This window comes from Sceloporus undulatus, chromosome 3, assembly GCF_019175285.1.
Source record: "Sceloporus undulatus isolate JIND9_A2432 ecotype Alabama chromosome 3, SceUnd_v1.1, whole genome shotgun sequence".
In the NCBI taxonomy this organism is placed as follows: domain Eukaryota; kingdom Metazoa; phylum Chordata; class Lepidosauria; order Squamata; family Phrynosomatidae; genus Sceloporus; species Sceloporus undulatus.
Window position 1 is genome coordinate 150,312,582 of NC_056524.1, and position 25,020 is coordinate 150,337,601.

General features: G+C 41.7%; 1 protein-coding gene across 1 annotated transcript in view; it reads left to right on the top strand.

The window, feature by feature from the left end:
* The first annotated feature begins 7,005 nt into the window (after positions 1-7,005).
* KAT6B (lysine acetyltransferase 6B) overlaps positions 7,006-25,020 on the top strand; it is a 166,099-nt gene continuing 148,084 nt past the window's right edge. Inside the window, exons 1-2 of the mRNA XM_042458444.1 lie at positions 7,006-7,139; positions 14,150-15,066. Of these exons, the coding sequence (XP_042314378.1) occupies positions 14,458-15,066 (609 nt within the window). The 5' untranslated portion in view covers positions 7,006-7,139; positions 14,150-14,457. The remainder of the gene's footprint in view (positions 7,140-14,149; positions 15,067-25,020) is intronic.

Here is a 25,020-nt window from a genome sequence, read left to right on the forward strand (position 1 = left end):
TTGGTCATTTGACAGATATGAGGGCCACCAGCCATCATTTTTATGGACTAGAATCTTACTGGATTCTTCCCAGAGGAAGTTAGAGCCAATACTTCAATAACTGAGTATTGAATCATCACATAGGCAATTTCACAGCTCTACTAACCATAGGATTCAAGCCCTACCTTCCTAGGAGAAACTTTTTATATTAAAAATGTTATGTTAAAGACGAATGGAATATAAAATATGATTTGGCTTAAAGAACAAAAAGAAATTAAGAAGCACGTTTAAGAAATGTTTTTTTGACTAGAACTATTCTAATGTTATAGCTTCTTTGTTGATTTAAATGACATTACGATGTTTGCTCTTTAAAATATAACACATACTGGAATATACACTGGAATTATTGAAGAAATATATTGAAATATAAAAAACTAGGAAAAATAAGGGTATGCAAAATTTAAAAAACCCCAAATATACATAGAGATTGTTTCTTTTCTTTATTTTAACAAACTGTTTAACTATATAGATATGAACATACTTGTGAAACAATGCAAGAAAGGTTCTAAGTAGAAACCATTTTATAATGAAACAAACGAGGAACATAATTAATTACATTAGAACAAAAGATATCTGGGAAACTACAAACATTAGGAAGTTCATTTTAGTGTGCAAGAAAGAATGTATGATTTAAAAGATTAAGAAAGTTGTTATATGTGTACTGTCCTGTGTTTTTAAAGAAACTAATAATAAAATGTTAATAAAGGAAAAAAAAAATTAGCTGTGTTTGTCCATGAACAAAACCAAAACCCACAATTGACCAATGTCCATGTTGGGAAAACCCCAAATGTTACAAAAATATGAAAGTTTTCAAATTCCATCAGGCTAGTAGGTACCCTTGAACAGATCAGACCAGAGCTATCCTTGGAAGCAAAGATGATTAAGTTGAGGGTATCATACTTTGGCCACATAATGAAAAGGCATGGATCACTAGAAAAAACAACAACAATAATGCTAGGAAAGGTAGATGGTAGAAGAAAGAGGGAAGACGGCAGACCAGATGGATGGACTCAGTCAGGGGGGTTATGGTTATGGGCTTGTAGGACCTGAGCAAAGCATTGGAAGATAGGGATACTTGGAGATGTCTCATCCATAGGGTCGCCATGAGTCGGGATCTACTTGAGGGCATCTAACAACAACAAAGTAGATACCCCCCTCATCCACAAATGGGGGTGTCTGAAGAAACAAGTCTAAAAACAAGTCCTGATCTTTTGGTTATGAGGTCTGCAGCTAAGCCCAGCCTCAAGATGAAGATGATAGACACATAAGTTTCAGGCTGCCACCATCCCTGCACATCACAATGGGGAAAAAGACAATAGCTACTCTCTGTTTCTGGAGACAAAACTGGAAACTTCCACTTGAGCTGAAGTCCCCTAGGAGCTGACATGGGAGTTTGTCCCATTGAACCTTAGCAACTCCGAGCAGGGATGTTTGCTGGGTTGTGCTCTTAATTACCTGCCTGTGTGACAGCTGGAGCCAGGTTGCTCAGGAAAAGACACAATAGGGAAGAAGCACAGCAATTCACAGGGTAAGGTGAATTGGCTTATACAACTTCCTTCTATAGCTGTCATAAAAGAATGTGATTGATCTTGAAAGGTACTGCTGGGAGACCTCTTGTAAGCAAGGGACATTGTCGCCTCAAATGTCTAGACATCCTGGTGTACGCAGGTTGGCATTAAAAGCCGCCAGAGTTACACAACTCCACCTGTTTGGCAGCAAAGAAGGTTAATACTGTTACTTTGATTTTGATCTTTTAAAATGCAACAGATAATGCTTGATGTTTCAGATTTTTCCTGTGTGTGTGTGTGTGTGTATATATAAATGTGAGCGCATTTCACACATCTTTGTATGGGACAGTGTGTAACATTTCTTGCTCACAGTCCACAGAAGGGTTGAAAAAGGATGCCATGAATGAAGCCCTGCCAGGAGTATAGGAACTATTTGGTCAAAGCTGAGCACATACCATATGTGTTCCTTAATTTAAATTAGTGGGGAATTCTATGGGAAACGTACTTTAAGTTTGCATGGATCCTTTAATTAATTTCAGTGCTCACCTAAGCTCAAAATGGATTGGGTTTCTTTTGTATTTAATTCCATTTTACACCTGTACCTGCCTGTCTTCCTTAGCAAGTGAAGCCACTTAGTCCATCATATATTCTATCATTTACGGCAAGCCTCTGTCAAGCAACTGTCCATATTTTCAGAATGAAGACAAGCACAACAACACAAGACTATGATATCAAAATGATACACGAGTTAAGATGGAGAATGTCCGCTTCACCCGATATGCTGAATATGGCTGCCAATGTAAAACAGGAAAGTGTTTTCAGGCTCAGAAAAACTATTGTCAACTTTCTGTGCGAGTGGGCATCTGTAAATACGGATTTAATTTTAATTTTATTGTAACTCCTTCCTTTGGCCTCAACTCAAAGCAGCCTCTGTACAGGACAAAACTAAGTTGCTGCAGAAAAACCAAGTGAGGGAATGATTAAAGCCCTTTCTTACTTGGCTCCAAACATATCCATTAACTTCTGAGTAAGCCCAATTGAGCCTCATGGGGCTTACTACGGGTTGGATATGTACGAGAGTGTTTTATATTTCCTAGTGCTTATGGCCAAACTACATGCTGCACAAAAAGGCATCTATTTAAACACCAGTGGCTGCTTCCTCAAGGCGGGAGAAGCTATGGAAGAGGCGATTTGAAGCCAAGGGTTAGGATGGTATTCAAACCTCTCCCCTGCAAATTGTCTTCTTGTGAATTGTCTGTCTTTCCAATAAGACAAATAGCCTTAAGGTTTGACACTCATCTACCCCTCTGTGCATAAAGTATATTTTGGATTAAAGTGTTGTCATCTAATTTAAAGGCAAGCTCTCCCTTTAATGAAAGAAGGGCCATGTATTCCTACTCCTCTGTGGCTGCTCAGAGCCTGTTGGCTTTTCGGTGTTGGTCTTCCTGAGCAAGATGGAGTCTTGAGTCAAAGTGTCATGGGTAATACCACATAAATACTGAGTACACAATACCCTCGAGAGAGAGCCACCTAATCTTAAACTCCTCTTAAAACAGAATAGTGTGGAACTAATCTTGATTTCAACAACAACAACAACAACAAAACTTACTGTACTTTGGTTAGCAAAGTTGCTGGTAGGATGGTGATACCGTGAGATGCATTCAAGCTTGGTGAGAAATTGTAACTCAAAGAGTGCTCACGGATGCTTCCTCATTAATCGGAAGGGAGGTTTCAAGTGGAAAGCCAAAGGTCTGCATCCTTGGTCTGGGACCCTTCCTTAAAGGACAAGATGGAGAGAATTCTTATGAAATTTGTAGATAACACACACACACATTGTATTCTAGATTAGTGCTACCCAAAATAGTAGTCCATGGACTGGTCCTGGTCTGTAAGCCATCATCTGCTGGTTTGTGGCAAGTTTCCAGAAAAACAAGAAACTGTTGTAGCCAATGGATAGAATTATGGTGCCAGTCCATAATTGAGGATGGAGGATTACAGTTCCTACATCAAATAGCCTGAGAAGCACTGTCCTAGAGATGGCCTGTGGCATCACAGAGGATTGACACATACTAGATTGCAAAGGAAGTATCTTTTTGTATTGCAAATGGATGTTAAATTTCTTGAACTTTGAGAATCTCCTAGTTCCAACATGGCCAGAAGGAGAAGATGGCAGCCTGTACGTAATACTGCCCCCCCCCCATACTATTTGAACTGAGATCAGAAACACCAGAATGAAGGTCTGTGACTAACATCTTCAATTTTTCCTTTTTTTCTCCTGTTTTTAACACTTTGCCTAATGAAGAAGCTAACCAGACTCTGAGGGAGTTTCTTCCACCATCAAACAGCTCTTACTGTCAGGAAGTTCCTCCTAATGTTGAGGTGGAATCTCTTTTCCAGTAGCTTGCATCCATTGTTCTGGGTCCTGTTCTCTGGAGCAGCAGAAAACAAGCTTGCTCCCTCCTCAATATGACATCCCTTCAGGTATTTAAATAGGGCTATCATATCACCTCTTAACCTTCTCTTCTCCAGGCTGAACATCCCCAGCTCCCTGGTGGTGCAGCCACTCACTTACAAACCACAAGGTTGTGAGTTCAGTACCAGCCAAGGGCTCCAGGGTCCAATCAGGCTTGCATCCTTCCGTAGGTCCCTAAAATGAGTATCCAGCTTGTTGGGGACAATTAGCTTACACATTGTAAACTGCTTAGGGACTGCTCAACTGCACTGATAAGTGGTATAGAAATGTACTTGCTATTGCTCCCTAAGTCTCTCCTCAATGGATAACAGCAAAATAGCTTCCTAGGACAATTCAGTCTTGCCTGATTGGTGACGTCAACTCAGGGCTTGTCTACATTACTTCTAAACCCTGAATAATAATAATAATAATAATAATAATAATAATAATAATATTTTCTTATATCCCGCCTTTCTCCCAATACAGGGACTCAAGGCGGTGGGGCCACAACAAACTCTCATTCCCAGATTTCCATAGCATCGACCCAAGGCAGTTAAAGCAGCGTCAAAACTGGATTATTTCCACAGTGTGGATGCATCGTAAAAAAACAAAAATAAAGATGAGACTCTTTCCGAACGGCATTGCAATGGATCCTCTCCCCCTTTCCTCCTCTCTGCATTATATCCTTTATTTTTGTCCTCCTCTCTGAGGGCATTTGGGGGTGTCCTCTTCCGTTTGAATCCCGAATAAAGATTTTTTTCCAATATACAGTGTGTGTGTGTGTGTGTATTGAATGATATTGAGTTATAGTTATATATTTTAATATACAATTTTTAAATTTTATTCTTTTATACTTGTCGTTCGCTGCCTTGTGCACCTACTTTGGGAGAAAGGGTGGGATATAAGAAAATATAATAATAATAATAATAATAATTATTATTATTATTATTTATATTTCCTGCCTCTCGAGGCGGGATTACAGCGATAAAACCAACATTACAACATTAAAAACAACAGTACCATATAAAATATGTTCAATAAAACAGTGACATTACTATTAATGCAATACATTAACTAAATCATCATCTAAAATACATACAATTACAGACGGAGGTGGAGCCTTTTTTAAAAAAACATCTCTTATATCTCTTATAATATATTTACATCTCTTATAATATATATATATATATGTGTCATGTCTTTTTAGATTGTAAGCCTGAGGGCAGAGAACCGTCTGATTAAAAACAATAACTGTAAGGCTGCTCTGATAGCCTTTAGGGCTGAAGAGCTGGGTATAAATATCATACTATATATATATATATATATATATACTGTATATATATATAAAATTAATAATCATGGCTGGGGTTGCTTTGCAGGGGAGTCTCCCCAGGACTACTCAGTGTAAAAAGCAAAACAAAACCCCAAAATGAACCCTATCCCTGCCATATTTCTCTCTCTATGTTTGTGAACCATCTCCAAACCCCCCCTTAATTTCCCTTTTTGCCAGGAGCAGATTTGAACAACAACAACAACACAAAAAAGAGGGAGAGAGAGAAAAAGAGAGGGAGAGAGAGAGAGAGAGAAGCCACACAGAAAACTGGGAGGGACCTCTTCTCCTTCTCCTTTTTCTCTTTCTCCTTCTTTTTTTCCCTGTTAGAGGGAGCTTATATGTAGATTAACCTTTTCCAATTAGCTCTTGGGTGTCTTATTATTATTATATGATGATGAGAGCCCTTCCTTGTTGGGGATCTGCAGCCATTATAACCAGCCAGAGGAGGGAAAGAGAGAAAAGGAAAAGGTTGGAGGAATGGGATTTATTATTCCCTTTTTATTCAGATTATGTTGTAATTAATTCTGTGCTGGGTTTGGGGAAGGGGGGCTTCTTTGGGTGGAAACCCTACACCTTTAGTGTCTCTTGCTCTCTCTCTCTCTCTGTGTGTTTTTTGTGTGTATTATATGTGTGGCTTTTGTGTGTGTGTGTTTTTGTACAGTCTCATATTTCTCCTGCTTTTTTTTTAATTTGAGGGAACAGAAAAAGCCTGGCCAAGCAAGAGAGGAAAGGTATTATTATTATTATATTTATATTTTAATCTCCACATTTATCCTTTTCTTGTGTGTGTTGTGTATGTTGTGTGTTTTTGTGTTGTTTCAGGTACAGAGCCCCAAGGACCAGCCAAGGTTGTGAGTCCTGAGGTAAAAAAGTCGCCTCACAGAGAGAGAGAGAGAGGAAAAAGCCACATTCCACAGCAGCCTCCATTTGCTGAGGTTTGGAGGGTGGCGTCCGCACTGAGGAAATAAAACCGGTTTGACAGCGCTTCAACAGCCTTGCGGGGGGGACATATTTATTTATTTATTTCCTTTTCTGGGGATTGTTGTGTGTGTTTTTATTTTATTTTCTGTGCAGAAAATGGGCGGGAAAGCAAAACAAATATATATATATTGTGTATTTTGTGTTGTTTTTGTGTCTCCATTTCGCCCGACCGAGCGGGTGGCACGTGGCGTGGAACGCAAAGATTGCCTCGGTTGCAACGGCAGCCTCCGCAGCTTTTATTATTATCATTATCATTATTATCATCATTATTATTAATACTTTGTTTGGCGCGCCCCTCCGCCTCAGGGGGAAAAAAAAGGCTCCCGTTTTTGCCCGCCGGCTAACAAACTTCACAGCGGAGGGAGGGAAGGTAAAACTGAACTGGGGGGAAAAGTGGGCGGAGAATAGAGCTTGATTGATGTCCCTGTTGTCCTATCCTAGCCACCCCTTTGGTCCCGCCCCTTTGCTATTTGTCATCGTCAACCAATGAGCGCCCTGGATGATTACTGATTATTCGCCCTTCTAAGAAAGGCTTTGCCAGGAGTATTGATTGACGCCACCAATCAACCAATAGCGTCTCTAGGGGGGCGTTTTGGCCCAAGGGGTTGGCTGAGAGGGAGGAGGCTCGGCCAATGAGCGCGGCGGTTCAAGGAAGAGGCGGGGCTTGGCTGAAGCGCACTGTAAAGGGAGGGCATTTGTGGAAGTGGGAGGGGGAGCCTGGGAGGCTTTAATGAGCCCACACTGGGCTGTCATCATCGGGTGTCATGTCGGATGCGCTGTGGCTGCGAGAGGGCGAAACAAAATGGCGGAGGTGGCGGATTGAAAGGTGAGGGCGGCAGCGCTGACCGAGGAGGGGAAAAGTTCATTGGCAGAGCCGCCGGTATGCGCATGCGCCTCCTCTTTTTTCCCCTCGGGGCGGGTCGCGAGCGCCCCTAGCGGCAGAGGCGGGAGTGATTTGGAAGCGATGGAGGCGCGATTGCGCATGCGCCTCATCCTTTTCTTCTTTCTCGGGGCGCGTCGCTAGCGCCCCCAGCGGCGGAGGCGGGAATGATTACTGGGTTTGGAAGCGCTTTGCCTGCGATGGATGCGGAGGCAACATGGCAGTGTATTTGGGACCTCAGTGTGTAAGCTAATTGCCCCCATCAATCTGGGTCCTCATTGGAGAGACTTCAGAAGGAGTCTAGGCTGAGTCGACCCTGAGCCCTTGGCTGGGATCGCACTCACAACCTTGTGGTTTGCGGGCGAGTGGCCGCAGCACAGGCGAAAAGGGCCCCTGGTCGCCCCGGGAAAGCGGGGTCTCCTAGTGGTTAAACGCTGGTACTGCAGCCGCAAGGTTGTGAGTTGGATTGCAGGGCGCCCATGTTGACTCCATGCCTTTCATTGGCTGATAAAATGAATACCCCGCTTGCTGGGGGCAATTGGCTTACAGGTCGTAAACCGCTCAGGGAGGGCTAGTTCACTGATTTGCTATTGCTGTTCCTAAGTGCCCCTTTTGCCCCTTTTATGTTCACTTTACTTTTGTGGTATTTCGTTTCTGGATAAACGTCATGTGATTTTTCTCCTTTTAAATCTCATTTCAAGCCCATTTCTCAACAGGATTCCTCTAGTGTGATAAGGTCCTAATTCCCTGGCCCCAGTCCAGCCCCTTCAGCCATTCCTTTGGCTTCGCCGGGGCTCCTGTGGTGGCTCTCAACCGGGGGTCCTGTTGCCCTGTTTGCGCGGCTTGAGGAGAAGGGTCCTGTCTATAGTATTTTTAGGCTTCTCTTATTTCCATGGCACTTCCTGAAGCTTGATTTCCCCTCTCCTGCTTGGTTGGTGGGCTTCTTATTTGGAGAGCTGCAGTTCAATAACATCTCAAGTAACGTCGGTTGTTGTTAGCTGCCCTGATGTGGACCCATGGATGAGACATCTCCAAGACATCTCCAAGACCCTGCTCAGGTACTTCAGATCCATGACTGTTGGCCTCCCTGGTTGAGTCCATCCATCTGGCGTGTTGCCTTCCCCTCTCCGTCCCTCCACCTTTCCTAGCATTGTTGTCTTTTGTTGTCTTCTCATAACGTGGCCAAAGTATGACAGCCTCAATTTCGTCATCTTGGCTTCCAGGGAGATTTCAGGCTTGATCAGTCCAAGGAGCCATTTGTTTGTCTCTTTGGCTGTCCATGGGATCCTCAGCACTTTAGCACTACGTTTCAAATGAATCGATCTTCTTCCTATCCGCTTTCTTAACTGTCCAGCTCTCACGTCCCTACATGGTGATGGGGAATACGATGGCTTAGATGTTGTTCTTACTTTAGTGCTCAGTTGTATATCTTTGCGCTTTATGATCTTAACTAGTTCTTTCATAGCTGCCCTCAGTTTTAATCTTCGGGCTTCTTGACTGCAGTCTCCATTCCGATCAATGTTTGACCCAAGATATAGGAACTCTTTTACTGTTTTGTTTTCCTCTTTGTCTAGGGCCTGTTACAGACTGCCAAAATAAAGCTTCTTGGGGTCTCTTTGGAGGTATGCTATTTAAATGATGCATGGGTCCTAAGAGTCCGGAGGTCGCACCAAAGCCACACTCCATTCCTAAGCACTGAAGTGCAGCTTTGGTGCAGCTTCTGGATTCTTAGGATGCATGCATCATTTAAAAAGCATACCTCCAAAGAGACCCCAAGCAGCTTTATTTTGGCAGTCTGTAACAGGCCCAGGTTGAATGTTTGCAGGCCCTCAATGGTCATTATTTTTGTTTTCTTTAAGCCTGCCTTTGCACTTCCTTCTCTGACCTCCTTTGATCATTATTCCAGGTCTGTGATGCTTTCTGTGTTGCCCACGCTTCCTAGATTGTTCATATCCCTTCCTCTTCTTTGTACGTTTCCTTTTTCCTAGTCTAAGCCTGCTGTTCCTATGATATTTTCTGCATACAGATTGAACAAATTGACAGTCAGTAGCTGATGGCATTCTGACCTCCTCTCAAAGAGCTGATGGATCTAGTGAGGAACTATAGTGGCCAGGGGGAAATGTGGATATGTTCTGTGCTTAGCTCTGTTTCTGTGATTGATAACATAAACAAGAAGACAAGTTCAAGAAGACATAAACAAGCAGAGATGACTTAGAAGCATAGAATCATAGAGTTGGAAGAGACCGCAAGGGCCATCCAGTCCAACCCCATTCTGCCATGCAGGAAATACAAATCAAAGCATCCCCGACAGATGGCCATCATCCAGCCTCTGTTTAAAGACCTCCAAGGAGGGAGACTCCACTACACTCCGAGATGTGATGCAGCATTGTGTCATCTTTCTACATTTCCTTTCCTCCCCCAAGTGATTGTGACTCTCTGTTTCACTCTCCTGTTTGGTTGATGAGTTTTTTATTTGGACTTCTGAGAGTTGCCTTCAATAACATCTGGTAGTCTGCACAATTCCTACCCTTGCTTTATCCCATCCTCCTTCAAAAAGCTCTGGGAAGTGCTGTGACATTTCACCCTCTTCCTTTTTATCCTTGCGACCACTCTCTGAAATCAAGAAATCAGCTGCCTGACAAAAAGCACTCTTGTCACTTGGGACAGAAATCTAACCAGTGTTGACACCACTCTAAACTCTAGGTGGCAATCCACAATTGGGATGTAATCTCAGGCCTGTTACAGACTGCCAAAATAAAGCTGCTTGGGGTCTCTTTGGAGGTATGCTGTTTAAATGATGCATGGATCCTAAGAATCCGGAAGCTGCGCCAAAGCCACACTCCAGTCCTAAGCAATGGAGTGCAGCTTTGGTGCAGCTTCCGGATTCTTAGGATGCATGCATCATTTAAACAGCATACCTCCAAAGAGACCCCAAGCAGCTTTATTTTGGCAGTCTGTAACAGGCCTCAGTTTCTAAAGTGTAACTAGTAGCTTCTCCTTACCTGATCTCAGCCTATGGGCAAGATGTTACATGCTAGCCAGGTATAAGCTGTTTAAGGCTTTATACACCAATATTAGCAGCTTGGATTGGATTCTGTGTCAGACAGGCAATTAAAGCCACTGTTCAAGGAGTGGTGTTGAATTATCTTGGACAGCTGAACCATCTAGCTATGGTGTTTTTAACAGTACAGAATCTGGATGGTCATATGCTGAGGGATGGTCATATGGTGAGGTCTGGAGAACCATTTTTGGCACTTCATGGTCCAACCAGAGCCATTTTAGCAGCTAGAAGTAACTCTTTTGGTAACTAGTAGTCACCTGTGAACTCTAGCACTAGAAAAACTATTTAATAATAATAATAATAATAATAATAATAATAATAATAATAGTTTTTATTTGTATCTTCCTGCCTCTCCCAATGAATCGAATTTACCATTCATTACCTGCTTCCTCAGTGGAAAGTAGGTGTCTAGAGACTTGGTGAGAATAATTCAGTGATGAGAATTTCACACAGTCTTCACCTGGTATTTACATATCTTGAAATGGAAATTAGTCTTTGCAGAAATGCGCATGGCTTCTTTATATAATAACCTGAGTTTTTGTGCAAAAAGTTCATTCTTTTTTGCAAGCCCACCTAATGTTTCTAGATAGTCACATATTTGGTATGCAAGATTACTGTTTTTCTGTGCCTGAGCAATCTCATACAAAGACTCTTGCACTAAGAAATCTTACCCAAAATATCAGTGTTGCACAAAATAGCCGTTTTGCACATAAAAATCTTGTGCATGCACCAATCTTGCATGAAGACACATTTGGCTTTCTGGAAACAAGTTTTTATATTGCTGAATTTTGGCAGCAAAGTGGGAAAAGTCATAAAAGCAAGCATGAAATGGCTTTTAGGTATTTGCATAGAATTTTGATTGTGTGATTTGTCACCAGAAAATGGTGACAGTTTTTTGGAGGGTCTGGGGACTGTAAAAACTCCCTTCAGGCCACGTCTTACCAATTTAATGAAAATGCATTTTTCACTTTCTGGTTGTCTAGAAGAAACTCTTATTAGCTGATGATCAGACAGTAGGTCAGCAACAGGGCTATGTGTACAGTTGATGTTTGACATTCGCAGGTGTTAGGGGCGCAAGACCCCTGCGAAAGTCAAGATTCACAAATAAAGCGGGGGAGGCGAGAGCAGTGCACGCATGCGCACCCCCGTCTCCCTTCTGAATCATCAAACACCTCTAGCAAGCTCTCTGAGGTGCTGGAAGGGCAGGAGAGGACGTGTTTGCGGCTCCCCTCTTCCCTTCCAAGGCTTCCAAGGGTGGGGATCATTTCCCCAAACCCTCTTCCAAGGCAGAGAGCTGCTTGGGGAAAGAGGGAGCTCTCCATCCTGGAAAGGCATGGGATTGGCTTGTGCACCCTTACCAGCTTCTCTCTCCTGGGCTTTTTCTCTCCCCAGGGGGAAAGCCTGGAAGGGAGGAGGAGGAGGAGTGCGTGCGCAGTGGCCTTGGCCTTGCGAATAATCGAAACCACGAGTGTCAAAGCCGCAAATGTTGAGAGACGACTGTATATAAAGCTAAATGGTTAGCTTCAAACTACTCTTTTTCCAAAGTAACTTCCAAATCTCTGTAGATTTGGAAACTATGGCCTATAACAGACTGCCAAAATAAAGCTGCTTGGGGTCTCTTTGGAGGTATGCTATTTAAATGATGCATGGGTCCTAAGAGTCTGGAGGTCGCGCCAAAGCCACACTCCATTCCTAAGCACTGGAGGGCAGCTTTGGCGCAGCTTCCGGATTCTTAGGATGCATGCATCATTTAAACAGCATACCTCCAAAGAGACCCCAAGCAGCTTTATTTTGGCAATCTGTAACAGGCCAATGTTTATGGATTTAGCCATTTGTCTTATGCAGGTTTTGTTGCAGAAAAATACAGCTGGGACACAACTGTTCTAAGAGATCTGCTGGGACTGTTCTTTTTGCTGCTGATTTACTTTCAAAAATCAAAGATGTTGTCATGTGTTGGGTAACAAATGTCCCATGAGAGTAGGTCTCTTCGGAGAAGCAACAGCAGGTGTGTTCTGACTGTCAGTAGGTTGGTCCCATTCAGTGTTGGGAAGGGACACTAGTATTCTTAGTGGATTCAGAAAATCCAAGATGTGAAGTTAACTTTTCTAATTCTCACTCTCAACAGACTGTAATTCTCATGGGTTCTGAGAATACCACAGACTTCGTGCAAGATTTTTTTATTGACTTGAATGTAGGTCTGATTAGTACACCATTGTAGAGTGAGAAACATGTAGAAACACGTCACAGGAATAAAAGGGATGAAGCAGCTTCCCAGTTTTGCAGTTTTAAAAGTCTGAGCTTTTTAAATTTTAGAACTAAATAGATTGGAACTAACCATTTTGCAATGAGACATTTTGGACTTTTTAGCTTAGAAGAAAAGTGAGACATGACAGGGTGGTCTTGGGCGAGTAACACTATCTCTGCCTAAGAGAAAGGCAATGGAAAACGTCCTCAGAACAAATCTTACCATGAAAATCTTATGATAGGTTTGCCTTAGGATTGCCAGAAGTCGGGAATGACTTGAAGGGATACAACAACAATAGAGGTATATAAAAACTTTGACAATCAATTCATGGAACAGAGAGACCAAATAGGGAGAGGTTTGCTATTGCACTCATGTCATCCTTCTTGGCTCCTGGTTGGCAACTGTGGGGACAGCTTTTGTTGGTGTGGGCATTCCAGCAGTGCTTGACAGTGAATCACAGGCCTTGTTTGCAAATGTTCTCCCCTCGCTCCCTCTTTTGGTGTCCTTTTTGGATGAAGTGTGTCCCAAACCCTGATCCTGGTGAGCAGTCTGGATGTCTGGTATGTTCTGCAACAGAACTGGGGCAAAACACCCTTAAAATGCCTTAAGATAACTTACTTGTTACTCTGGATATTCCTGGAAGATCTGGAGCCTTCTGTTCCTGAGCTGTCATGGCATGTGAATGGAGGGCCAAGTAATGGGGGCAGGTTGGGGGAGCTGTGGGGCCAGGATACTTTGTGCTGCCTCTGGATATCCTGGCCAGTACAAACAAGGCCATAGTTGTGACTTTTTAAGTTCAGATTAAGGTTATGGAGCTCCTCAGAAGGTCTGTAATGGTAGACAACCGCCATTTGAGCATGAATAGTGCATGCCTCAGAATCCTCTGCAGTTTTCAAAGGTAATTTGATGTGGAAAGGATTATCTGAAGACAGAAAATTTGGAACTCACTGCACTAGATTGATGGGCACAGAGTGGCTTTGACCTGAATGCTGTAATAGAGGTTAACTTTAAGCATCTCTTTCTAGTTCTTAGAACCCTTTAAACATTTTACTGTAGATGTTACGGTCTGTGGTGTCATGGCATTGAAAGCTGTGCTTCAGGACAATGTTTTGTTCCTAGAAGATTAACTGGACAGAATCTTTGTCATTAGATCCTGCATAGAAACCAAAAGGAAAATATGCTATCAGTGCGAACTCTTTGAATGTTGCTGCCTGCAGGTATTGCTTGGCAGACTGGGATATTCAGATCATGTGAAGACTGCAGATCCAGTGAGGTTGAGAGTAGGTGTGTATAAAGAATATAATGGGATTAACTTCATAAAATGTGGTTAGGTTTGGTCTCCTGGGCAAATGGATAGTGAATGCATACAACTGTGTACTATTTCACTGGAGGAAATGGGAAAGATGACTGACCGACATATTACTAGATACTAAGGCTGGGTGCAAATTTAAAAGAACAATGTGACCTGTATTTACTTTGCAACATGCTCTTACAATTTTTTGTCAGTAGCTTTAATGTATTGGCCAAGCATGACTCGTAGAGGTGCAGTTTGTTTAATGAAATGGTGTAGACTTGCATTTTTATGAGATGAACAGATTTTTGTTGTGTAATGAGATTAATCACATGTTTATTTATTTTTTAAACCTTTAGGTTTCTGTGAAGACCTGGAGATGATTGCACTACCCAGAAAGAGAGGCCCATTGAACTGTGGAGATGTCCTCCGTCTGGTATAACAGATATGTTCCAACTTTGCATACTGGTTGATTAAGGATTTGGGTAAAAATGTTCGTATCATCCCTGTTTTCCTGGTGTTCTCAGGATGGAACCTTAAGTTGGTGCTTCAGGGCCTGAAGAGAAGTCTTTTCTTCTTGTGGTGAATACTTCCTGGAAGCATCACTAATAGGATTAGAGAGGAACTCTATGGGTAACACTTACTTTTGGAAAATTATTGGTCAGCCATGGTAAAACTTGCCAACCCACTTTACACGGAGTGGATTCTTGAAGCGATACAAAAAATTAAAAGGCAAAAACAGAGGCCATCTGAAGAGAGAATTTGTCATGCTGTCTGTTCTTCACACGGATTAGATAAGAAAACTGTTTCTGAACAGCTGGAGCTAAGTGTCCAGGATGGTTCTATTCTCAAAGTTGCCAACAAAGGCCTTGCTTCCTACAAGGACCCAGATAATCCTGGACGTTTTTCATCTGTCAAGCCGAGTGACCTTCCTAAAGGATCTAAGGGCGCTTGTAATGAGCTTCGGAATGTGGATTGGAATAAGCTTCTGCGGAGAGGAATTGAAGGACTCAAGGAACCAAATGGCTCTTCCCTGAGAAACATAGAAAAATACCTGAGAAATCAACATGACCTTACAAGTATTTTCAATAATCCTGTATTTCAGCGGAGATTACGCTTGGGGGCCAAACGTGCAGTAAATAATGGGAGGCTGTTGAAAGAAGGACCTCAGTATAGAGTAAACTATGGAAGCCTGGAAGGCAAAGGAACATCCAACTATGGTTCATTTCCAATGTCCCTTCCACCAGTCTGTCTTTTGCCTCATGAAAAAGACCAGGTAAGTGTAAAAGGTTTTATCACTGCAAGTGTGTCTTGAAGAAAATGCTCTTAATACACATGGAGTGAGTTTCACTTTATCCTAATAAACTTGCCTGCTTCATTTACTTAGGTTTTTCATACTGTTGAAGATGATCAGTGTAGGGTAGGAGCATTTGAGGAAATGTATCCTACACATACAGAAATCTAGTGAGACATAATTTTTCGTACATGCTTATTTGCCCACAAAGGGAAAAAATGCAAGTCTGTAGACTAGCTATGTAAGTCCTAAAGGAGGAGTGGAAATTGAGTGCTCCAACTGCTCCATAGTTCAGGTTAAGGATGCTTGTAGTTGCAGGCCACCAGCTTTGGGTCACACAATTCTCCCTTTGTTCCTAGATTGAGTGGGAGATGGGCAGAATTTAGGTACATAATATATAAGTCTAGAGCACCCTGTTATGTTTCTACAATCTTAACACATGCTTCCTGCTGAGGATTTTAATGGAGTTCTGCATTCTCTTTATTGCTCAGAGTTGCTGATTATTATCCCTTTTATAAAGAAATATCTATTGTAAGGAAGCAGTGGCATGAAGAAATACAGTAATGTGATCCTTTCATGGAATCTTTCCCTGGCCTGTTCCTTTTGCAGAGTAGGGAGAGTGTTAAACGGTAAATGCTTCCTCTAATACTGGTATCATACATCTAATTTCGTATTACCCTCCTGGAGCACTATGGTTAGTGTACAACTCCTCATTTGTTTAGGTTAGCAGCTTATATTGTTTCCCTCTGTTCATGGAGACAATTATAGTGTCTGTTGATTCTGAATTCAGATATTAGTAAGAAGATTGTCTTTTATGCTCTTGCTACATTTCTGTGAGAGGGTGAATAGTATGTGCCACAAGGTGAAAGCAGGAGAGAACCTACCATGTCATTGTAAATGCTTGGTGTAGGGGAAAGTGTGAAATCTGATTTGTGCTGCTTAACAAGTGTTGCATACATTAAGCCATTTAGAATCCCGTTTCATCATTTCTGTTGCTAAATAGCTAAGTTTCTGAAAACTACAGCAGTATGACTCTCCGAAGATCTTTTGGTTGAGCTGATTTTAAAGTAAGAAATATGCAATTATATGCAAAGATGCAGAGGACCATTATATCGTGGGCTGATTTCATAACCTATATTGCTTCCCTTCGCTGTATTTGTTATGGAGAGGAAAACAGATAATTTTCTTTAGACGTAATTCATTAAAACACAGATATAGAAGATGTGTTCTTGATGTTTTTATGTTTATTTCTTGTTGTGTCCCCTTTTGTTTCATTCCAACCAGTTCCTGCCTTGTGAGGCAAATGAGTTTATTTTTGCTCTTGAAGTTTGGTGGCCATCCTTGTGCCTATATGAATGGACTGGCCTAAGACTCCTGTCATTCGTAGCTGGTATGAGTATTAGCAGTATTGCCTGGGAATGAAGGATGTTGTAGTCTAGCACATCTGGAAGGCACCACTGTGGCTGTAACCTCTTATGACCCTTACTGTTTCTCAGCTGTCTATATTGTAATAATTGAAAGCCTCTGGGATCGCTCTCATTGTAACTCGATTATGGAACAGTACTAAGGACTGAGGTACTGTAGGGATGCATCCTCTAGAGCCAACCAATTCATTCTTCTTTTCCCTGGTAAAATGAAAGCCTTAAAAGATTAGAGACGAGAAGTACCCCTCAAACAATGCGTTCAACCTTGAAGATAAATGCCTTCTCATCTCTGATATGACCTTTCAGGATAAGTACATTTCTCTTCCAGATAATTATTCCGTTTCTAAACCTCCCCTCTGTCAGCATGGTGAGAAGTATCATGCTACTTGATTTCCTTCAACTTCTCTGTCTCTTTCACCTGTGAATGTGTCTTTTCTGTGTCTTGGCTGAAGCTTGGATCATTAGATTGGAATGAAGACAAAATAAGGAATACTTGCACATAAGTAGTCATAACTTTCAGAGGACAGGAAATATAAAAATAAAAATGCATGATATGGATTTTTGGAATATGGGCTTGACATGCCTAACTTTTCAGGGCCTTTGCTATTTAGACTTGCGTCAATCTGTGGCATTACAAAAGGAGTGTGAGCCTCTGTGACCGATACATTTGTATTTTTTTGGCCAGTGAGTTAGGGCTCTGAAACCCTTACCCCATTTGTCAGCAGATACTGAGGCTGATAGTCGTGTTGATTTAACTACAGTGGTACCTCGGGATACGAAATACCCAGGTTACGAATTTTTCGGGATACGAAAAAATCCCATAGGGATTTATTGTTTCGGGTTACGAAAAAACTCCGGCGCTGTTTTAAATGGAGCCGCGGCAGAGCCGCGGCTTTTTTCCCCATTAGCGCCTATGGCAATTCGGGTTACGAAGGTTTTTCGGGTTACGAAATTAGCCGCGGAACGAATTAATTTCGTAACCCGAGGCACCACTGTAATTGCCTCTTCAGATACCACACAAAAGGTGTTTTGCTGTCTTTGACATGGACACCAGAAGCTTCTTGCATTGTATGAAGAGATGCCCATGGATAAGATTGCTCCAGCATGGCTGTTTGGACTTGGTTTAGACACCAGCACTAGTCCGAGTGGATTAAATGTTTTGTATATGTGCTATTTTGTTATGTTTGCCAGTGAGAACACAAGAATGACTCAATCCGTTAGAAATTTTTCTCAGTGTACAATATAAGTCATTGATTTAGAACAGGAGTGAGAACCACACAGCCTTTCGTGTGGTGAACTGCAGCTTCCAACAGCCCTAGCCAGTATATATCAAGTGGTAAGGAATACTGGGAATTACAGTCCATCAACATCTATTCTAGATAATTCCCACCCTGATCTAAAGCAAGGATAGAGAACCTCTTTCATCTTGAGGGCTGAAATTACTGGGGTCTCATAAGAGTGGCGAGTGGAGCAGAGGTCCAAACAGTAAGACCAAAAATACTAGCATTATTTCAGTGTAAAATTCCTACCACCCAAAACTAAATCTTAAGGGAGTCATTTCAACCATCTAGAATGTGAAAAAAGCTGCAGAAAACCTGAAAAACAATCCAATGATGGTATATCACAATTTGGTGAAATCCAGAGGGCCCACCTGGGACCTCAGGCAGGCTCATTTGGACCTATCCATGATATAAAACGTGTCTTGTACAAGAGCACTTCCTAGACTATAGGATTGTGCTGTAAATGTTTGGCCAGCATACTTGACTGAACATGGCTATTAGGAAAAGTGTGATGGGATTAATCCAATCAGGTTTTGAACCTATTGAGCAAAAGCCGTTACGGTCATACCTCGGTTAAGAAAGCCTCTAGCAAAGACGCTACTTTTTATGTGTTACCAGTCCCATTTTTCTTCCTTGACTTCTGTCTAGTTGGACGGTCTTAGTAGCATTAGCATTGGGAAGATGGTGAAAAAGGGTTGGAGAAAAACACTTTTAGTGTCAGGTTGCAGCAGTATGTTGAAAGCAAACAATGTAATAAAAGCTTGTACTGGGTAATAATGGGATTCTGCTGTAGCGGGTCCTACCATAACTGTGTGTGCTTGTCTACAACAGGCAGAGTAAAGAGCAGGTGTCTCCTGAATTCCCTGTACAGCATATTGAACAGAAAAACAGACAAGGGGAAAGCAGACAAGCATGTCTCACCAGCTTCCCCTAACATGTTAAAGAAGCATGGATCTATAAGTTTGGCCATCAAAATGGAAAGCATAAGAAATGGAGACAAGTGAAAGGAGAAAAAATGCTGGGTTCAGTGGTTTCTCGAGGATACAAAATATTCTTCTTTACTTATGCTTACCTGGACCTGATATTTCTATTGACGCATACTGTACATATTTTGAAGGAAGGGTTTGCTGAAACATGTTTTGGTGGTGAAGGACATATCCTTATTCAATCCATTTTATTTCTGTTTCTCGTACCAAGTTTTCTGTTAAGATGTAATGCCCAAAAGGACACATTTACTTTGCTAACTGAGGTACAACCCAGCCATGCAGCACCTTGCTGTTCTCTTTGCTTGTGGAAGTTAAGATAAGATAACAGTGAAAGGTGAAGTTGTTTGAACTAAGAAATAAAAAAAACTGATTAACTGAACTTAAAATAGTTCTTTGGATCCCATACAGTGTTTTCAAAGGTCATGTATGTTTGTTATAAAAATCAGATTAAATGTGTAAGGATTGAGTTGTTTAGGGTGTGAGTTTTCTTCTACTAAAAATTTGTAGTACAAATAACAGCAAAACGTTATAATTGGAAGACCTGGGATATAGTCCATAAAAGTTCATACAATAGCAAATTTGTTAAAATGAGCAAGATGTTGTTTTTGTTGCAACAGATTAATATGGCTACATTGCTGGAAGTTGTGTAGTCTTGTGAATATTCATGCTACGCAGCTTCCCCATCCCATGCTCGGTTTTCTGTAAAAATATTCCTTATTAGACTCAAAATTACCACATTTCAGTGTTAACCATATAAGGAGGTATATATAAGGGCGACCTCCACTATTTTCAATGGGGCGCGAGTGCATAGGCATGTGCCCCATTCAAGCCTATGGGGCTTGAATATGCCCGAGCCTCCATTTTTGCAGGGGGGGGGGGCTGGAATGCATCCCCCGTGAAAGCGGAGGGTCAACTGTACAGTCATCCCTCCATAGCTATGGATTTTTTTTTTTATCCATGAATTCAAGCATTCATGGTTTGAAAATATTTTAAGTATATGCTAGTGCTTTTCAAGCTGTGGACAGGTATTTCCCCCCTAATGCGCCATGGTGCAGTATCATATTTGCCCTACATTGTTATTGTACTCATGTTGTTTCCTGGAAGTGTGCCACAGTCTGGCAGCTGATGGCTTGTGGACCAGCAGTAGTAGTTCATGAATCACTCCTTTAAGTAGCACTTATTTATTGGAAGCAATGATATTTTTCTTGACCTATGACTAAATATACAGTCATTCTTACATATTTGCAGATTTGATCATTCACGGATTTGATTAATATGTTCTCTCTAGGAATATCTAGGTCCTCCAGTGCAACTCTATGGTCAACTTTAACTAAAAGTTGCACTGAAGGACCTAGAGATTCCTAGAGAGAACTCTTCACTAGGCATTTATAGCTCCTCCAGCACAGTCCTATGGTCAATGTCTGTTGGACGTTGACCACAGAGTTGCACTGGAGGACCTAGAGATTCCTAGAGAGGTGTCCTCTCAGGTAAAAACATGGTATGTTTGTTATTTGAGGTTTTTCCATATTCATGGGGGGTCTTGTGCCGCTAACCCTAGCACATATGGAGGGACAAGTGTATATCCTTTCCCGGTAACTTTTTTAAAAAGCAGTAAAACTGTAATTTGGGGGCAAATAACTTAGTATGTTCTAGTGCTCAATTTTCTTTTTACAAAAGTTTCCAGTGCTGAAGTAAGACTGAAGTTAGTTAACTTTTAAATAAAGAAATTGGGAAGGGATATATGGTTATCTTCAGCTCAGACAGCAAGCTGTCATAGGCTAGCCCCATGAAAATGTTCAGGCTTAGTTTAAGGCTGTAAATCATTACCCTTTAAACTAATAACCGCTCTTGATACAGGCATAATATAGATTAGGCCTATGGTATCAGTGAAAAGAGTTACACACACTCCCTGCGCTATAGCCCAAATCCTGATCCTCATCGCAGGTGCCTATATTGAAACATAACAAACTAAACAACTGTATTGAAACTCCAAATATGATGCTTTGGTGTAACAGGCGGCTGGGCCTTAGATTTTAAAATATGCGCCTGGAGGTTTTTCTCCCCTTCTTGTACATAGTGGTCACATCAAGATTGGGCATAGAGGAAGAAGCTTGCAAAACTATGAAACTAGAATGATGCTTGGAATAAATAATAAAACCCTGATTTTTTCATGGAAGTAAAATCTGTGATTGTACTTAAAGGACCAATAATTGAAGAGAACAATATTCATACAGATAGTTCTGGGCAAATTGTTATACTAGAGGACCCAGTGCCTATAAAATAATGTTTCCTTATGCAATGTTTTTGTGTGTGACAAAGTCTTCCTATAATAAAAAGGAAAATACTAGAACAGGATAGAAGTCTTGAGTTTTACTCTGAAATTGATTTTGTTAAATTGACTTAGAAGAACTGCGATGGACCTGTCCCATCTTTGCCACCAAATGGGAGGATCTCCTACTGTGTGTCATGGCATCAGATAATGAAATAACTACCATCCCTTGCTTTTAATCCTAACGGTCTGACCAAGGCTGCATCTACACTGCAAAAATAATGTAGTTTGACACTGCTTTGAATGCCATGGCTCAATGCTATGGAATTCTGGGATTTGTAGTTTTATTAGATATTTACTTTTCTCTGTCAGAGAGCTCTGGGTGATATTTAATTTAGGGGGATATTTAGCCTTCTCTGCCAGAGAGCTACAACAAACTACAGATCCCAGGATTCCATAACATTTAGCCATGGCAGTTAAAGTGGTGTCAGAGTGCATGATTTCCACAGTACAGATGCAGCGTATTTCTCCTAACATCTCTAACTCACATACCTTCTACGCTCATTATCTCTCACACTCTGACAAACGGTCATTCATACTCTTCAAACATTCTGCCAGTTGCTTGTCACTCCCAATGCTCTCTGTACAGATCTTTATAACATATTCTATACATTGCATACATAACCATGCTTTACCTAAATTTCTCTAACAAACGCAGCAACATTTCTCTCAAAAAGGCCACAAAACCACAAAGAGTACTTACAGCAACATTAGACTCTCACTATAAGGCTAACTTCAAAAAAATATTCCTCATTTTCAGAGAAAAAAACCTTTTGGATAGAAGATCTCGATAACTGGGAGGACAGCTGTGTCTAAAAGGCAGATAATGCAGCTAGAATGGCTCTATCATTTTGTTCAACTAAAACATTTGCTCTGCTCTTATGCAGATTTTTACCAGTGAGGCTGAACATCTTTTTGACAAACAAGAGCATTCAAAGCTGCTTACTTAAGCCATCAGCTCATGAAGCTTCTTAACAATTTTGAGAAGTTCAGGTTTTCTTAATAAGGCTGTTGCTAAGATGTAAATGTACACTGACATGAGGGCATGTCAGCATGCTTCTAATTGTTTTAGAAGGAGTTAGGCCTGTCGCTATGCAGATGGTTAGAAAGTTCTTCATAGTGGGTAGATGTGTGCTGATTCTCTCAATGAATTAAGGTAACCTTTTGTCATTCATTGAGCTCCTCAGATCAGGCACTGAACAGCTGCTGCAGGGTCTCTTATGCTGCCTGCATTGTTGCATACAAAGATTATGCTAAAGAGTGTCTTGGCTGATACCAGATATTCAGCATTGTACAAAATAAAGGAGTTATTTCACACTGCTGTGGTGTGCTGTGTGGATGATTTGCAAAAATGTTACGGCGATGCTAATGTTAGCACTTGAAAGCCGTCTAAACTAAATCTGTGCATTGAAGAGAGCTTACAGAATTCAGTTTTATACAGGAAGTTTCTTACATGTGTTATATTTCATTCTTGGATGGCATGGAGGAGTAATCCAAAGGAGTGTCCAAAGGAGGGCGACTAAAATGGTGAAGGATCTGGAAACCATGCCCTATGAAGAGTGATTTAGGGAGCTAGGGATATTTAGCCTGGAGAAGAGAAGGTTAAGAGGTGATATGATAGCCCTGTTTAAATACTGGAAGGGATGTCATATTGAGGAGGGAGCAAGCTTGTTTTCTGCTGCTCCAGATACTAGAATGCAGAACAATGGATGCAAACTACAGGAAAAGAGATTTCACCTCAACATTAGGAGGAAGTTCCTGGCAGTAAGGGCTGTTCGACAGTGGAATACACTCCCTTGGAGTCTCCTTCCTTGGAAGTCTTTAAACAGAGACTGGATGGCCATCTGTCGGGGATGCTTTGATTGAGATTTCCTGCATGGCAGGGGGTTGGACTGGATGCCCTTGTGGTCTCTTCCAACTCTATGATACTATGTATTCATGGGTTATTTCTCACATGCCATCTGATGAGACAGGATTCCAAAGTTTTTTCTCTCTGTTATGACCATTGACTGCTCTACCTTTAAAGACAGTATTTTTTTCTCATTATTATTATTTCCCTGATTTGTCAGCTACATGTGTTTCTTACCAAACGTCTATAACAAACATAGGACTGTCTGAGGACTCCCCCCCCCCTTGTGTAGATAAGAATCCATGCATGCACAACTTTTAACTATGGTGGCATTTCTACACCTTTCATATAGGCTGTATTTTGCCCACTCCTGGTTTAAATCAAGTGTAAAGAGACAATATTTATTTACGTTTTATAGTCCCTGTACAGATGGGCCCTTTGCAGCACGGCATGCCCATGACGTTAAAGGTTTGCCTCAAGGCAGCATGTGCACACGACCCTAGCATGTGATGAGAGCGTCGCAGCTGCGCAGCACCACCCACATGGCGCGCACAGCTATGACGTTGCGGTTGTGCAGTGTCCAAATAGCGCTGCGCAGCTGCGATACCATCAGGACGTCTTTGTAGGTTTGCAGCGGCGCAAGTGCGCCACAAATAGGAGCCATTTTTAATGCTCCTTTGTTGTTGCACAGCAGCGTCGTGCAGTTTGGTTGCTGCAGCGCTGCTGTGGTGCAAAGAGAGGCGCCACCCCAGCACCTCTTTCTGGCGGTCTGTACCCCGCCATAGTCCCACCCCTGTTGATGAGGGAAGGATGTGCCAGAATTGTGTGTATGAGAAGAGAAACATAGTGGCCATATTAGATATTGTATTGTTGATTGTAAAAAAGGTGAACACAGCTTGCTCGCTGCTGGTTATTTTCGCCCTGCAAGCAAGAGGAGCCCCGGACTATCTGATGATTTAAGATGGGTTATGAGGCAAGATAGCTTAATACTCTGGTTTGTCTGGAGATGAAAACCAGAATTCTCAGTTTGGACATCACAATAAACAACAACCACAGTTTGTTTAGTTGGTCCCACTTGGATGAAGGTCAAAGAGAAGTGAACAAGTAGCAAGTAGCAGCATGCTGGTTTGTTTGAAGCAATCCATAATTCTTTATTCTGATGTGTGAATGTGGCCAGCGGCTCAAAACATCTTCATGTTGTTGCCAGCTTACTTGAAATATCAAAGTGTAGTAGCATATTGCACAGGATTTTTGGCAATTCTGAGAACATGCATGTATTTACTTGTGCTGGATGTGGGCCCTGAAGTCTACAAACAGGAGAAAGGGATGTTTCATGTTGTCTTCTGACATCATCTGTGCTCGTTCTTAAACTGGATGGCAGGTTCCTGATGCTGAACAACAGGGTTTAGATTAGCCACATCATTACTACTTTTCCAAATTACCCTTCTTTCTGTACTCTTCAGAAAAGATCTGTGTTCGAGGTCCTCTTTGACTAACGCGCACTGAAGTAAGAGTATTAGTGTTCTGTAGAATAGACATGGTTCAGTCTTTGGTGAGTCAGATAAAATTAAGGCAATAAAGACGGGTTTAAATTTCCTGTTTTGAAATGCATGTTTTCTGAGCAAGCATCCACTGGAATTTGTTTCTTTCACAATGCAATATATTGGTTTGAAAATAAGTAACAGTTTAAAATAAGTTTTATTTATACATGCTGGAAAATTATGTCTCATGGACTTTGACTCTGAAGACCAGGGTTCGATTTGTAGTTCAGCCACGAAACCCAGTGGGTGACCTTGGGCAAGTCACAGGCTCTCAGCCTCAGGGGAAGGCAGTGGCAGGCCTCCTCTGAAGAAATCTTGCCAAGGAAACCCTATGATAGGTTCGCCTTGGGGTCTCCATAAGTCAGAAATTACTTGAAGGCACACAGCAACAACATCATAGACTTAATGTGGTTTCTAACAAGTGTCCCCCAGGCAACAATTGCTAGTAGTACTTTTTTGTGGGTTTTTCGGGCTATGTGGCCATGTTCTAGAAGAGTTTCTTCCTGACGTTTCACCAGCATCTGAGG